At 39.3% G+C, this 14,274-nt stretch overlaps 1 protein-coding gene across 3 annotated transcripts in view; it reads left to right on the forward strand.

The window, feature by feature from the left end:
- Positions 1 to 14,274, forward strand: part of CTNNA2 (catenin alpha 2) — a 474,927-nt gene that overhangs the window by 346,816 nt on the left and 113,837 nt on the right. For all 3 annotated transcript variants that reach the window (XM_071447298.1, XM_071447300.1, XM_071447299.1), the window contains one exon: positions 12,845 to 12,925. In XM_071447298.1, coding sequence (XP_071303399.1) covers positions 12,845 to 12,925 — 81 coding nt within the window. The remainder of the gene's footprint in view (positions 1 to 12,844; positions 12,926 to 14,274) is intronic.

A 14,274-nucleotide genomic window follows, 5' to 3' on the forward strand; every position in this document is an offset into this window, starting at 1 on the left:
CCTGAAGGCATGCATGGATAGGGGCTTTAAAATTAGAAAAAAAAAAAAAGGAAAAAAAAATCTAACACACATGAAGGTTATTCTACCTCCTATATTTTAATTTTAATGGTTGAGGATCACACAGGGCTTCAGTCTACTTTCCTACCATGAGGATTCACAAATCCCTATTTTCTTTACACCTCTGAGCTGAGCACCCTTTTCCCTGTTCCAGTGAAACTGAGCTGTGGTACAGATTGGGGTGGAAGAGTCAGAGGGACTCCAGGCACAGTGCCCACCCCATAATATCCCACCTGGGGACTCCAGGCAGGGATTTCAGGCCAGGTTTGCATTTCTTTTTCCTTTGGAATCCCCCAAATTGAACCCCTGCCTTCAGCAGGAGAAGGAGTCATCCCTACCCTTCCCTGCTCCCATTTCACCCACTTAATCCAAGGCATCTGCTTGAGGATTCCAAAAAAAATCTTTTATTCAATGGAAATTTGGAGTGTCCATGAAAAATGAATGCTCCAATCATTCAGTGGAAATAATGGCAAAACTCCTGCTGACTTGGGAGAGAGCACAGAGAGGCTTTGTAAATGTACCAGTTATCACTTCAGTAAAGGTCTTCATGTATTCAATTTTATTCTAATAACAAAACAAAAGCCAAAAATATTTCTGATATCTACAAGAGGAAATAAGGCCTGTAATCAGTCTGTAGAAGTAAAGCATTATTTTATGCCTAATTAGTTTGTAATAGCATTTCCAAAAGGTTTCTTTTTCTGTAAAAAAGACTGTTGATGAAAATGTCACAGAGTTATTTTCACCAGGCTTTTGCAGCAGATATCCCACATGGACATTCTGTTATTTTGTGCTGGCTTTTCCACTAATGCCCTGTAATTGTGTTTCACTTCCTCTGATTAAACTGACAAGTAATTGGAATGGTATCACTTAACACATTGATCTGAGGCAGTGGCAGGAATAGACCATGGCTTTGCTCTGTGAAAATAGAGCTGGCCCTTTGCTCTTGAACTCTTTTGGAAGTTGGCTTGGAGTTTAAAAACTCCTTTTTTTCCTTTTTTTTTTCTTATTTTATTTTCTTCTATTTCATCCCTGTTGCCTCACAGTTGTGATGTCCTACAAAGGAGCACGTGGACACAAAGAAGCCTGCACTCAAAGTGAAAGCTTAATTACCATAATGAGGATTGAGCTCTTTTCTTTGCTCTGTCTCCATTCATTCCAAACAGGAGCTGAAGTTATGGTACCTGTGCAGTTACAGCTCACACTCATTGTTTGCTTGAAGGTGGGGTTCTCACAGGAGAGTGTCAGAGGGAAAATCTCTTCTTGCCAGGCACTTGTCACTGTCCTCAGAAGGTCTGAGACATCCCCAGGTAATTGTGGAGGCTGCACAGCATCTGCCAAGTGGGGTCCAGCACTGGGAAGCAGCAGTGGTTTCACTGGATGCAAGAAACATCGCCCAAAATTGTGTCAAATATTGTCTCACTGTGAATTGTAATAAAGTGCTCAGAGGAAGTTGGGTTATTAAAGAGAATTCACAAAGGAAAAACCCTCCCTGGGAGGTCTGGAGGAAACTGGCAAGAAAAGGGGAAAAAACCTAAGAATTCATTGGATAATACATTTAGTCTTCTGTTATAAGTAGAAATATTGAGTTGACATTGACTTTCAGCTGCCTGCCTTGATGATCACATTTTTGATTGGGCATAAACAACACTTGTTTCCTCATGGATCACCCAAGGAATATAAGCACAATGCAATTAAAAAGAAAGAAATGCAGATGTAATAGTCAATACACATCTCATCCACAGGTCTATTGCATAGTGACAGATGCAGCCAACCGGGTGAAATCCTATTTTTCAGTGATATTTGTTAATCAAAGCACTGGAAGTGCAGCCAAAAGAGTTCTGTGCTTCCAGGGCACAGACAGGAGACATTTGGGGGGGGTTGAATTCTGTGTAATACTTGTCTTTGTGCCCTGAACAGTAATTCTGCACCTAAATAGAAAAGCAGAGGTGGAGCTTCAATATTTTCATGAGAAAAATTCATTTTATACCTGTAAATGTGAATGCTCTGATGAACCTCCAGTGGTCACTTCATTTGTCAGAGGTGCTGATTTGGTTAAAAAGCTCCTTTGCTAAAAAAACTGCATAAAGGTCCATGCTGTGGAAGGCAACATTGCAGACAAATGTTGTTACCAAATGGAGCCTTTTTCTTAAATACCTAAACAAACAAAAAATCCTTTGCTTATAATCAAACTGTTATGTGGCCCTTCTCTTCCTCCAAGAGAGAGAGCTGGAAAATACTGAAAGGATATTTTTAAGGAATTTTTAAGGAATTTTTAAGGAATCTCAGCATTAAGGAATGCTGAGACATCTCAGGAAATCCTGCATTTAATTCCTGTGATTCCTAATGCACCCTTTAGTCTAAAACCAACCAGGGAGAGCAGAGCTATAGGTGCTGTTTGAAAGAGAATATAAAACATAAAACTGACAGAATTCCAGACATGGATATCACCTCCACTAAGAGCTCTGACAAGCATTTCCACTAATCTGTGACATACCAAAGATTTAGTCAATATATTTCAGAGTTTAGATGCATGAATTATTGGTCATCACATGTTATAAGACATCCTCTACTTCTCTACCCCTCCTCTTTTTTAGTTGCCCAAATTGCATCAACTTTTTCACTGACAGAATTTTAATAGAATGCATGACACAAGGTTTTGTTAATAACTATATATGACTCAGGAATATTATTATGCTTAAAATAATGGAACAGACTTTTCTCAAAAGCCTGTATTTAAGTAGGTAAATTTTGACATTTTTTATTTGCATAGTCCTTCACTATGGGCTTTGATATCTGAATGGAAAGAAAAAATTGTGTACTATCTCCTTTTTCTCATTATTTTAGATTAAGAGAAGGCATCCAGGAGCAATTTAAAAGCAGATTGCAATTTACAGCTGCAAAGCATTTGGTAGTTAAATGAGGAGTTTGTAGTGGACCCTTTGCAAGTAGAAGTCTGTGAAGAAATTAGAATAATTTTGAATTCTGGAGTAAACATTTTTGACCTTCTAAATGGAAACATCTGCAAGATTTTGCTTAAATGATGAGTGGGGAGATTCTCAGCTGGTGTAAATTAGTGTGGCTTCAGTGAGGCTGATGTTTTTATAACAGTTTACATCATTCACATTTCTTTCTTCAAAAATTCTATTTTTTGTAAGCATTTAAGCGTAACAGCATCAATTTTCTGTACCAGCATCTTCTGAATAGAAATGTGCAGTTTCCTCTATGAAAACCCTGATGTTTTCCTCTTTGAGTAGGCATTGCAAAGGAAAAGATGTTCTTTAAGTGCAAGAAATATTCTGCCCTATTAAAATTCTAGCACATATTGCTATAAAATCACCCCTGAAACAGGAAGGAGTGAGGGGAAGCTTCACAGACATCAGCTCCCAAGGACAGTGGGACAGAAGGGAGGAGAAGAAGTAGACTTGCATGCCAACACTCCTGCATTCCCAGGGACAGAAATCACATTTCACACACACTGCCAGAGGTTTCTCCAGCACTGTGAGGGTGCCAGGATGAGGTGAGAGATGAGAATCTGACTCCATGTTCTCAGAAGGCTGATTTATTATTTTATGATATTGTATTATATTAAGAAAATTCTATACTAAAACTATACTAAAGAAAGAGAAAGGATGCATCAGAAGGCTTAACAAGAATTAATAATAAAAACTCATGACTGACTCAGAGTCTGACACAGCTGATGGTGATTGGTCATTAAGTAAAAACAATTCACATGTTTGGATAGACAATTCTCCACATCACATTCCAGAGCAGCAAAACATGGAGAAGCTGAAGCTTCTCATCTTCCCAGGAGAAGAAATCCTGGCAAAGGGATTTTTCAGAAAATATGACAGTGACACTGGACGTATCAGAAATCCTCTCTCAGGGTATCAGTCTTGGCTCCTGCAGCTGCATTCCCTTGTTTCCCCCCTTATCAGCAAATTTCAGCTCCAAATTAGGGTGATGTTGCCATCTGGCTGTTACCTGATTAGAGAAATACTGATATAACTGCAGGGGCTCTTTGGTTTTTCTTTATTAAGTTGTAATGTTTCTGTCCCCCAATTCCCTCAGCTTTTCCTCTCATGGCATTCCAGATCATCCTCCTGGGCCCTTTCTGGACCTTTTCAGCCTACCCACTTCTCTTTGGCCTATTTGAAAATATTCAACAATATTAAGCCCAATATTGATCCCTGAGGATCAATATTGTCCCACTTGTGACAGGCTGCCAGCTTGGAAAGGACCTGAAAGTGTTAAGGTTCAATGTTGGATCTAAATTATGAAGTGTTTTTCTTTCAGACAGTGGGAAGAGGGTGATTATTTTTTTTTAAATATCCCATCCTAGAAGGACAAGAATGTCTTGTGCAGAATTTTTAAAAACACACCTTTATAATGCTATATTTTTTAATTCTCTGGAAGAAAATCATGCCAACTACACATTTGTCCAAGACAAAATCCCCAGCCTGATCTTTAGGAGGGCTGGACACTCATTGCAGCTATTAAATAGGCAGTTTCTCTCATGTAACTCAGAATTCTTCTAAACATTAATCATCAAGTGCTTCAAGCTCCCCTCCACTGTCAATGGAGAGAAGCAATCCCCTGTGATGATAAGTACTCTGTATTAAAATAAATATGCAAGACAGATGGGTGCTCTAAAAATGCCTCTCACTATATCTTGAATATAGAAGGAGCTAAAATAACTAGATTTGATTCAGTATTTCAGAATGGTAAAATTAAATGGGATGGTCCTACCCTGAGCACTATCACTGCTTTCTGGAATGACAGAGTGCTACATTATAATCTGAATTTCATTAAATGGCACACCTCTTTAATGGTGGCACGATATTCTTGCCAGGGGGAAAATTTTTTTATTGCTTCATGGCTTTCACCCCTGTCAAAAAAACCTCTCCAAACAATGCATGTATTTTATGAGATAAAAATCAATGAGATTTGGAAGTTACACAGGCTTCGTCACTTAGGAAGGTCCCACCAGCTGCCTTTTCTGAATTTTCAGAGCCTCAGAATGCTGTAAAATCCAGTCTTGGCTAGTAGCTAGAAAAGCAAGAACATGTTCTCAACATGGTGATGTTGGAAACCCTTGTTCAAATATACACAGAAATACAGAACTATTCAGTGTATCCTCTACAACTGAAAAAAAAAAATCACCAAACCCAAAATGTTGCTGCCTTCATTCTCAAGGGTGAAAGAGTTGAAAGACTTCTCCATTTTATGATGCAGCCTCTAATAATTTTAAAAATTTAAATGTAAATTCTTCAGCCAGTTCTTTTTTTTTTTTTTTTTTTTTTTTTGGAAGCTTAGATGCCAGGACATGATTATGGGTAAATATCAGTCAATAATAGCAGCTGCCACCTGGGAACCAGGATGATCAAACTCTAATCCTAAATGGAGTTTCAAACCCAACTGCTGCCACTGATGACATTTCTGGAAATCTTTGGTTATTGCCAAAAGACAAGAAACAACTAAAAAAGTGAATTATGCAAAACAAGAAAAATAATGACACAAACCAAAGTAAAATACTCCCCTACACACAAGTTTTCCCATTTTGGGGAGGTTAAAAGAATAAACTGCACGTGACTGATATTAAACAAACCATTTAATTCACCAATTCACCACTTGAAGGCATTCAGATATTGTGGTGATGTGGCCTGCATAAAAAAACACACATAAAATATAACAAGAGAATCTTCTTCAACCATTAATGGGTACAGTTTTTATTATTTATTTTATTACATACTTAGTTTTAATTATGTACAGACCTAGATAAAACTTGCTTGGATGCAGGCCAAGGATAAGATTTGCACAGCTCAGGTACTGATACTGTGTCCAGCTCGTGGTTCATTTTCATTTTATTGACTTTATTTACTATCTGAGATTGCAAGGATGTGGCTTCCCCAGCTTTCTCCATAGCTGTAATTATTCACACTCCCCTGGAACCAGATAGCTTCACTGGTCACAAGGTAATTAAACACTGCTGAGAGCAATTGTTTTATTTAAAGAGAACTTATAGTCTGTATCCTACATTTATGAGCAGATTATTTAGTGAGCAGCATTTTAGAACTGAGCATTTCTGTGGAAGGAAGGGGCTGTAATTCAGTCACCAGGAGGGGATTTCTGTGCATCCACAGCAGGGTGGGCAGCAGGAAAGGGGGGATTCTGCCCCTCTGCCCTGCTCGGGTGAGACCCCACCTGAAGAGCTGCCCCAGCACCAGAGGAGGCACCAGGATGATCAGAGGGAGGGAAAGGCCAAGAGGTTTGGGATTGGTCACCCTGGAGAAGAGAAAGCTTTGGGGTGACTTCACTGTGGCCTTCCAGTGCCTGAAGGGAGCCTGCAGGAAAAAGGCAGAGAGGATATTTGCAAGTGATGGAGCGGCAAGACAAGGAGGAATGGCCTCACACTAATAGAGAGGAGGTTTAGATCAGATTTGGGATTAAATTGTTCAGAAGATGTGGCTGCCCCTGGATCCCTGGAAATGTCCAAGGCCAGGTTGGAGGGTGTAGGGGGATAGAATATAAGCAAATAAAGACAGTGTAGAAAGTAATCCTACCCCTAAGGAGTTGCAGCTGGGCCAATTATCAAAGATGAGGAACAGGCCTGGCTTTAGCAGGCCACAGCTGTAAGCAATGAGCAGAAGATGCTGCAGAGGAGCGGGGTGGCTGGGTGAGCCCTGGAGTCCCGTGGCTGCTTTGTGCACAAGAGCCAGTGCTCTGAGGAGCTGCCCACGAGAAACATCGAGAAGGTTTGGAGCTTTTGTGATGGGAGACAACAGCATGGAGCCCCTGCAATGAGATGGCAACAGGATGGGGCTTGGAGCAACCTGGGCTGGTGGGAGGTGTCCCTGTCCATGGCCGGGGTGGCACTGGCTGGGCTTTCGTGTCCCTTCCCACCCAAACCATGCTGCGATTCCATGAGTTCTGTCTTCTCCTTTCTCTGTGGTGACTCAGCCTTTCTCCTTTGCAACCACATAAACAAAGCTCTAAAGACCTTACTACACAACCTTTTCTTTACAAATTACAAATTATTTTTTTTTCTTTCTCTTGATGAAATAAATGAATTATTAAGAGGACATAGGAATGCACAAATTTCAGTTCCACAGGAGGGGTTTCCATAGCAAAATTGAAACTGGAAAATGGGTGACTGCAGAACCCCCAGTGCACTTCCTTAGAATAAACTCTGAAACCAAAATAATTTATACAAATAAAAATATGATAAAATCACTGAACTGAGTACAACAGTAGTTCATGTTCATAACACATTTCCAAGAGACTTCTTAACACTCAATCTTTCCTTAAACGTATTATTTTAAGAAGTCTTCTTCAGCTCATCTCTAGAGGAACCACACAGATTTTGTAAAACTTGTTTTCCTGACCCATCTCCTTAGAAAATTTCTAGAATTTTCAACTTAGAGTGAACTTTAGTCTCTACTTCTCCTGGAATATATTACTTAGCCTTTTCCTGACCCAAAATGAATAATCTTCTGTCAGAAGGGGACTATGTATTGGTATGTTTAAACGTAGATTTCTGCTTAAAAGCACTGATGCAGCCTATGCCTGCTGTTCAAAATGTTTTTCCTTTTAGTACTAAGCTTCTCTTCATCACTTTTAAAAGGGCTGTTGAACATTGGCATAGTTTTAAAGGAGTGATGTTCAACATTTAAAATAAAATATTAGGACAGATATATTTTTGAGCAGCAATTTACACCTTAATAAAACATTGTGATATTGAAGTTCTGAATAACCTGTAAATAATGGAGCCCTCTACCTAGGGGATGATGAAAACATAGAAATAGATCAGTGTTTGGTAGCTTTTGGATCAATAGATAATCTTTCCAGCTGTCTCCTGGAGGCTAAATTACTTGAAACAATAGTGAGAGTGTCTTGGACATGCAACACTTGATGTTTGAGGAGATTGACTCTCCCAGATATTTTGGCTTACATCTGAAGCAGCACAGAAAAAAGAGGAATGTCTGAAAATGGTGGTTCCAAAACATCTTTCATTGATTATTGTTATTAATATTGTTACTGTTTAATTGAAACCCTGAGCTTCTAAATTGCAAACTTTAAAGGAAAATAGTGTTCTGTAACAATCACTCCTTTAGTTGTGATACACATTGGGGTTTTGTCTGTGATATTCTTTTGTAGCCTGCTCTTTCCCCACTTTTTGTTTATTTCTTGGCATTCCATCCCCTTTTATAGGTCACCATTGTCAGGTTACTTACATTATAGGTTACTTGTTCATCTGGCATTTTTTTATAATAACACACTCAAAGTATTGGCTTTGCTCCCCCAACATCTCTAGGTGATCCTAACTTTTCAGTGCAAATATATTCATTACAATAACATCTGTCCTTATCATACTTTTGGTTATAGTAATTTCATCTGTTTCGTGGGCTGAAATTTGAGCTCTGCGATTTCCTCGTTTGTGGTATATCAGGAATTATTAAAAACCAACAACACAGTTCCAGTCTGGAGCACCTTCTTCCAAGGTTGACCATATCTCATGTAAAATGCACTGAGTCTCTGGGCTGATTGGCCTGGCTGTCCTTGTCTTGGTTCTGTGAATTCTCTAGGGTTAGAAAAATGTCCTGTTCAGTACCTCATGCTGATCAAAAGACTTCTGTAATGAGCAAATTGTGGGATGTAAATGTCCTTAATAGTTGTGATACATATTTGGGGAGTTTAATATTTTACCTTAACAATTTAAAGTGTAAAAAGGAAAAATGGAAGGAGAGGGAAAGGTCTTTGTAAAAAGGAAAACCAGTGCTATACCTTAGCAGAGATCTTTCTAGCATTCAGCAGATACTGACATTTCTCACCATCCTTAAGTGCATTTTGTTCTTATTTTATTTCATTTCCTAACCAAATGAAGTTGAAATTCCCTGTATAAATAAATTCTAGCCTTAGTACCACGCAGTTTTACCTGTAAGGCTTTTCAGACTTTGATATACATTACCGTGTTCTGTCTTTATTGTTCAGATAATGCTGTTGGCACTGGTTGGGACTGTAGGCATTTTCTGGAGTAACAGAACAGTCAGTACCTTGATTTCTTCCACTTACCAGACATGGATGTGTTGAAAAACTACACAGCTCCTCATGTGAGGTGGCAAATCAGGCTTACAAACACTTTAGTGTTAGTTTTCAGGGAGCTGGCTCTGACGTGAAGTGACCTGGGAGGGACCTGCAGCCTCGGGGCAGGAATGCAGTGGAAGATCCTCTCCTGACCCGGGGCAGTCTGCAGCCAGCACAGCCCCTGGTCAGAGCCTGTTGGAATTGGCTCATCCTGAACTGAAAATAAATCAGATGGGCAGGGAAAAGCTCTGAGGAAATTAGAATGGAAGCAACTCAGACTGAGAAAATTGTTTGAAAATATCTTGAGTATGCAAATGCTGTTAATGGTCACAAGAAATCAGGGACTTGATTAATATATTCTCCTGTTGCAAAGTTCTCCTCATTACACCATGAATAGATGTAATTCTGTCCATGAGAACTTGAATACAGATATTTTGGCATTCAAGGAATTCTGTGCATTTCTCCTCCTTCTCCTTTTAACCCAATGCCAGCAGCAATTTTTACTTCCTTTTCATCCCAAAGTATCTTTCTTCCCTTTGCAGAGAAAGATTAACAGAGAAATGGCAAATGGCTCGATACCAAGCTTTTTCATTTTTTCAGGAAACCAATAAATTCCTTTCTATCCCTTCTAGGAATGAAGGCCAAAAATTTATCACAGAGCAACAATAAAATAAGAGTATTTAAGGACTTAAATAAATAAACTTTAATAAACTTATATTTTCAGCACAGAGCAGATGGTGTTTGACAGACCTGCCTGAAGCTATGTAGCATCACATGCCATGCTAGTTATTTTTCAATAATGTGATTTACTAAACAAATTTCTTTGAAATCATATGCTGAAGAAGGGGGTTTGCATACAGACTAAAAGGCCATTTTATAAGTAACAGGTGAAGGTCAGTTAAAATTCCTGCATAAGTAAAAATGGTGCAGAATGGGAGACATCAGCCTTATTTGTGTGCATTAATAAAATACTGTCATTGAGAGAGCTCAGCTGGATCTCTTGTTTTGGTTTAGTTTTCCAGCACATCCCATTTAGCATCTCAGGCAGCACTGAGGCACAGTTTGGGCAATTGCACACAGAGATGTGGGACAGGCTTTGCTCTGCTTCGGAGGGACCAGGGACTGGCCAGATGGATGTGGACAGTTTGTGTTGTGTGGCCTAAGGGTCACAGAAGGGTTCCCAGTTGTTTTGTGTTTCACAATAGGATGTACCTTAAGGGCCACTGTTTATATAAACACTGTTTATTTAAAACTGGAGTTGAAAAGTTACCAGATAGATTTGGAGGGAGGTTTAGGAGGGATGCTGGATTTAGGCTGCCATGAGCCTGCTCTCAGTGAGAGTTCCCACCTGTCAGACAGACAAAACACCCAGATTAGGAACATCACAAACTTTGAGGTCAGTCTCAAAATTTCTACTTTTATTTTTTTTTCAATGCCCTTTTCCAGGAGCCTTTTCCTCTAAATGGTGCTGTTTATCAAATGCTTAATTTATTTAGTGTCACTCTATCCCATAGCTGACTACTCTGGAAGGATTCCCAAGTTCCTGCTCAAGGACAACTTTCTGACCCCTAAGAGGGTGCCAAGCATTAATTGCTTGACCTCACCATGTTGGTGGTGAATATGAAATATATCTGCCCTGCATGAGGTCAGTGAAGGGGAATTGTGAACCACTTGTTTTATTTGAGACCTGTAAAATACCATCCCTGTGTAGTCTTAAGTGTCTTGGTGTTTGCTCTTTGATTATTCACATTGTGCCAGTCTCACAGGAGTTTTGGCCTGTTTAGTAAATTATTCCCTGACTTTATTTAAAATAAGGAAAGAAAAAGTGCCAAGCAGAGGTCATCTTTGCCCTAAAAAGAAAAAAGTCTTAACATGTCTTCTGTGGTTCTGGATCTTTCTAAGCCAGTCCATTAAAGCTTAAACAATTAGAAGGAAGAGAAGAATTTAAAGAATATTAGATAAATTGAATTATTTGACTGGGAAAATAAAGCATCCCAGAGTGTGAATTTAACCAAGGAAACTTGGTTCAGCAACTGCACAGCACACAGCTGGAGTAATTTTCTTTTTTTCTGAGTTTTCTTAGACTGTAACTCTGCAGTCTAACAAACTAGAGCCAGGCTGAGGCTGGCTCATCTGGCAGTCCCTGCTGCACCATTCTATCATCAGGAGAGGCTTCCTGAACCCAACTTTTCTGCCTCAGCTTTATTGTGAAATTTCAGCTTGAAAAACAGGCTCGATTGTGTGCACATACGACACCTGCTGTCTTGAACAAAATACCAGGGACTGAATTTGGGACATCTAAAACCAAAAGCCTGTGCTGACATTGCTCAGGCTAAAGAGATGTGGTTCTTCAGCTGGGGACCAGAAGAACTCAGTCAAAGGATGAACACAAGAAAAGTGAGATAAAAATATCAGCGGGTGACACAGATGCCTCCTCTTGTGTGATAGCAAATGCTTTATCTCTGTTTTCTGGTGTCAATTTGTGTGATTAACTCCAGAATTTGTAATGGATCCTTTTTAGAAAGCTAAGAGGTAAATTTATGTTTTGTATTAAATTCTGGTGGCACTTGATATTGTTATGTTTGAATTTCTATATAAAAGAAAGGGGATGGTTTTTACAGATTTTTAAATGATCATAAAAGCTTTGGCCTCGTGTCATAATTAGGATTACAGGCAGTAACAGCAAGCAGGCGTTCTCTGGAATGAATGCCTAAAGCAAAGACTGGAACAGAGGCCTCTTGCCAATGTAGGGCTGATAACAGTGCTGTGCATGTGAGAGGGTACCATTGAAAGGGTGTCTTTAATCCCCATCCCACCCCAAAAGTGACTTCTCAATAGCTCCCAGAAGCCGTGTGCTATTAGGCTCAGCTGGAGAGAGAATATGGCTCTTAATCATATGCAAGGAACAATTCTAAATAGAAGCATTTGAAAACAGCCTTGGGAAGGAAAGAGTACAGCCAGAAAGAATGGAAGATCATTTTGATTCTTGATGAAAAGCTTTCAAACAGAGTTCAATGTGCAAAAGATGTGACAAATCTTTAGAGAAGTAGTTTTCTCTTAAGAGAAAGGTAATACAGCTAACAAAGTCACTTCATGCTTTTTGTGCCATTGAACCTGAAAACCATATTTTCCCCCCATTGGTTACGTGACACAAAAGGCTTTTTTCCCCCTTTTTAATCTTCATGAGGAGTTTTGCTTTGAGACTTCCTGCAGGAAAGTGTTTTAAGTGGAATTCTTCTTTATACTGAACCTAATGTCTGCCAATGTGATTCCTGTTACAGGCGTAGGGACCATTTTCCTTCTGTCCTCAAGCTGTGTTGCTGCTTATTATCATGTTTAACATTCCCAGTGCTTGGCAGAATGGAGATTAGCAACTCTTAATATTCATTTTATAGTGAAAGGTCTTGCCAGATTTTTTTGAGTATTAGCTATAATATATGCACATAATTTATTGGTGGAAAAGTTCTGAACTCTCTGGTGAGTCACCTTAATCTTTGTTCTTATCACTTTAGGATTGTTCTAAAATAATCTTCTGTGCCTCCTGCACGTAAACACGTTAAAAACATTACTTTGGAAATATCAACTTGATGGTAGCAAACAAAAAAGCTGCAATAATTTCCTTTGATGAATCCTTATAATTTTTTTGTTAAAGTTTATATTGCCTAGAGGATTTTTCTCTAACTCTAAAATTTTGTGTTTTTAACAGACTGGAAGGAAGGAGAAGGGAGACCCACTCAACATTGCAATTGACAAGATGACCAAGAAAACACGAGACCTTCGGAGACAGGTGAGCCCTGATTTTGATATTTCCTGATTTTCCCAGGAAATCATTGCTTTCCAACTCCAGACTGGTTTCTCCACATGAGGAGGTGTAAAGAATTGGTGTCCTCATTTAGATATGGCCCTACATTGCACATGACATTAAGGAAAGTAGCAACAGTTCCTGTGACAAAAAAAAAGGCAGAAGAAAATGCATTCCAAGTGCAACCCCCAATGGTCTCTCCATGTGGGAGGGGAGGCAGATTGTCCAGACCTTCCCTGCCTTGGCAGCTCAAAAACCCAGTCATGAAAACAGTGGCATATGTGCTTATTTGTGTTTTATTTGAATATTCTCACTGGAGTAACAGGGAAGATGAGCAGAATATGAAAAATTGTAAGAGTAAAATATATTCAAAGAGAACTTCCAAGGTAGTGTACTAAATAAAGATCCTGTGAAGGTACAGAAAGTCATAATAAATAAAAATTTTGGTAGAGAGGTGGATGTCCCATCCCTGTAAACACTCAAGGCCAGATTGGATGGGTCTGAGCAACCTGATCTCATTGAGGATGGCCCTGGCCCTGGCACAGGGCAATAAACCAGATGACCTTTAAATGCCCCTTCTAACCAAAACTATCCTAGGATTTTATGAATAACTGCAAAACCTAGTTTAAACCATACATTTTGGCTTTCTTCTATTACATTTATCATTGTGTTTTGTGAGAAGAAAGGTTAATTTCAAAAGCTTGAGATGGAAAAGAAGTGAAAGGAGATTGGCAACCAAAAGGGAGAGGTTTCTCTTTATACCTGCAAGTTAAGGCAGGACAGATTGCCTCTTTTTAGGTCTTTTTTTCTCCCTGTGAGATGATGCCAGTTCTGCATTTTTTTTTGTACAAATTATTAATAATAATAATGATAATGAAAATTCTACCTGGCCTCATTGAAAATGATCCCAAATCCAGAAAACTACCAAACCAAGTAAAGATTTAAATGTATCCTCAGGTACCTATTTGCAGCATGATAATTTTGGAGAGAGTGGCCCCTGTAGGCATTTTGAAATCAGTGCTCTGCAGTGCTAAAACTCAGCTCATTTCAGCTCTTCCTTCCTAACCTTTAGCAGACATGTTTGAAGATCATCTTCTCAGAGCTTATTTTGCCAAATAAACCCCTTGCAGTGGACCTACAGACAATATGAATCACTGAGTCTCCTATATAAAGCCTGGTATCACATCTGCTGCTCAGCTAATGACAGGAGAGAGATCTCTGCTGTTCTGACCTCCAGATTTGTGGGATCCTCAGCTCTGCAGTGGAGCTGGGACCATGTGTTGCCTCCCACCTCTGTTCTCACTGCTTCAAGGAAGTAGCAGACTAACACATGA

This window comes from Agelaius tricolor, unplaced genomic scaffold (assembly GCF_023055355.1).
Source record: "Agelaius tricolor isolate 1412-34295 unplaced genomic scaffold, bAgeTri1.0.p SCAF_24, whole genome shotgun sequence".
In the NCBI taxonomy this organism is placed as follows: Eukaryota; Metazoa; Chordata; class Aves; order Passeriformes; family Icteridae; genus Agelaius; species Agelaius tricolor.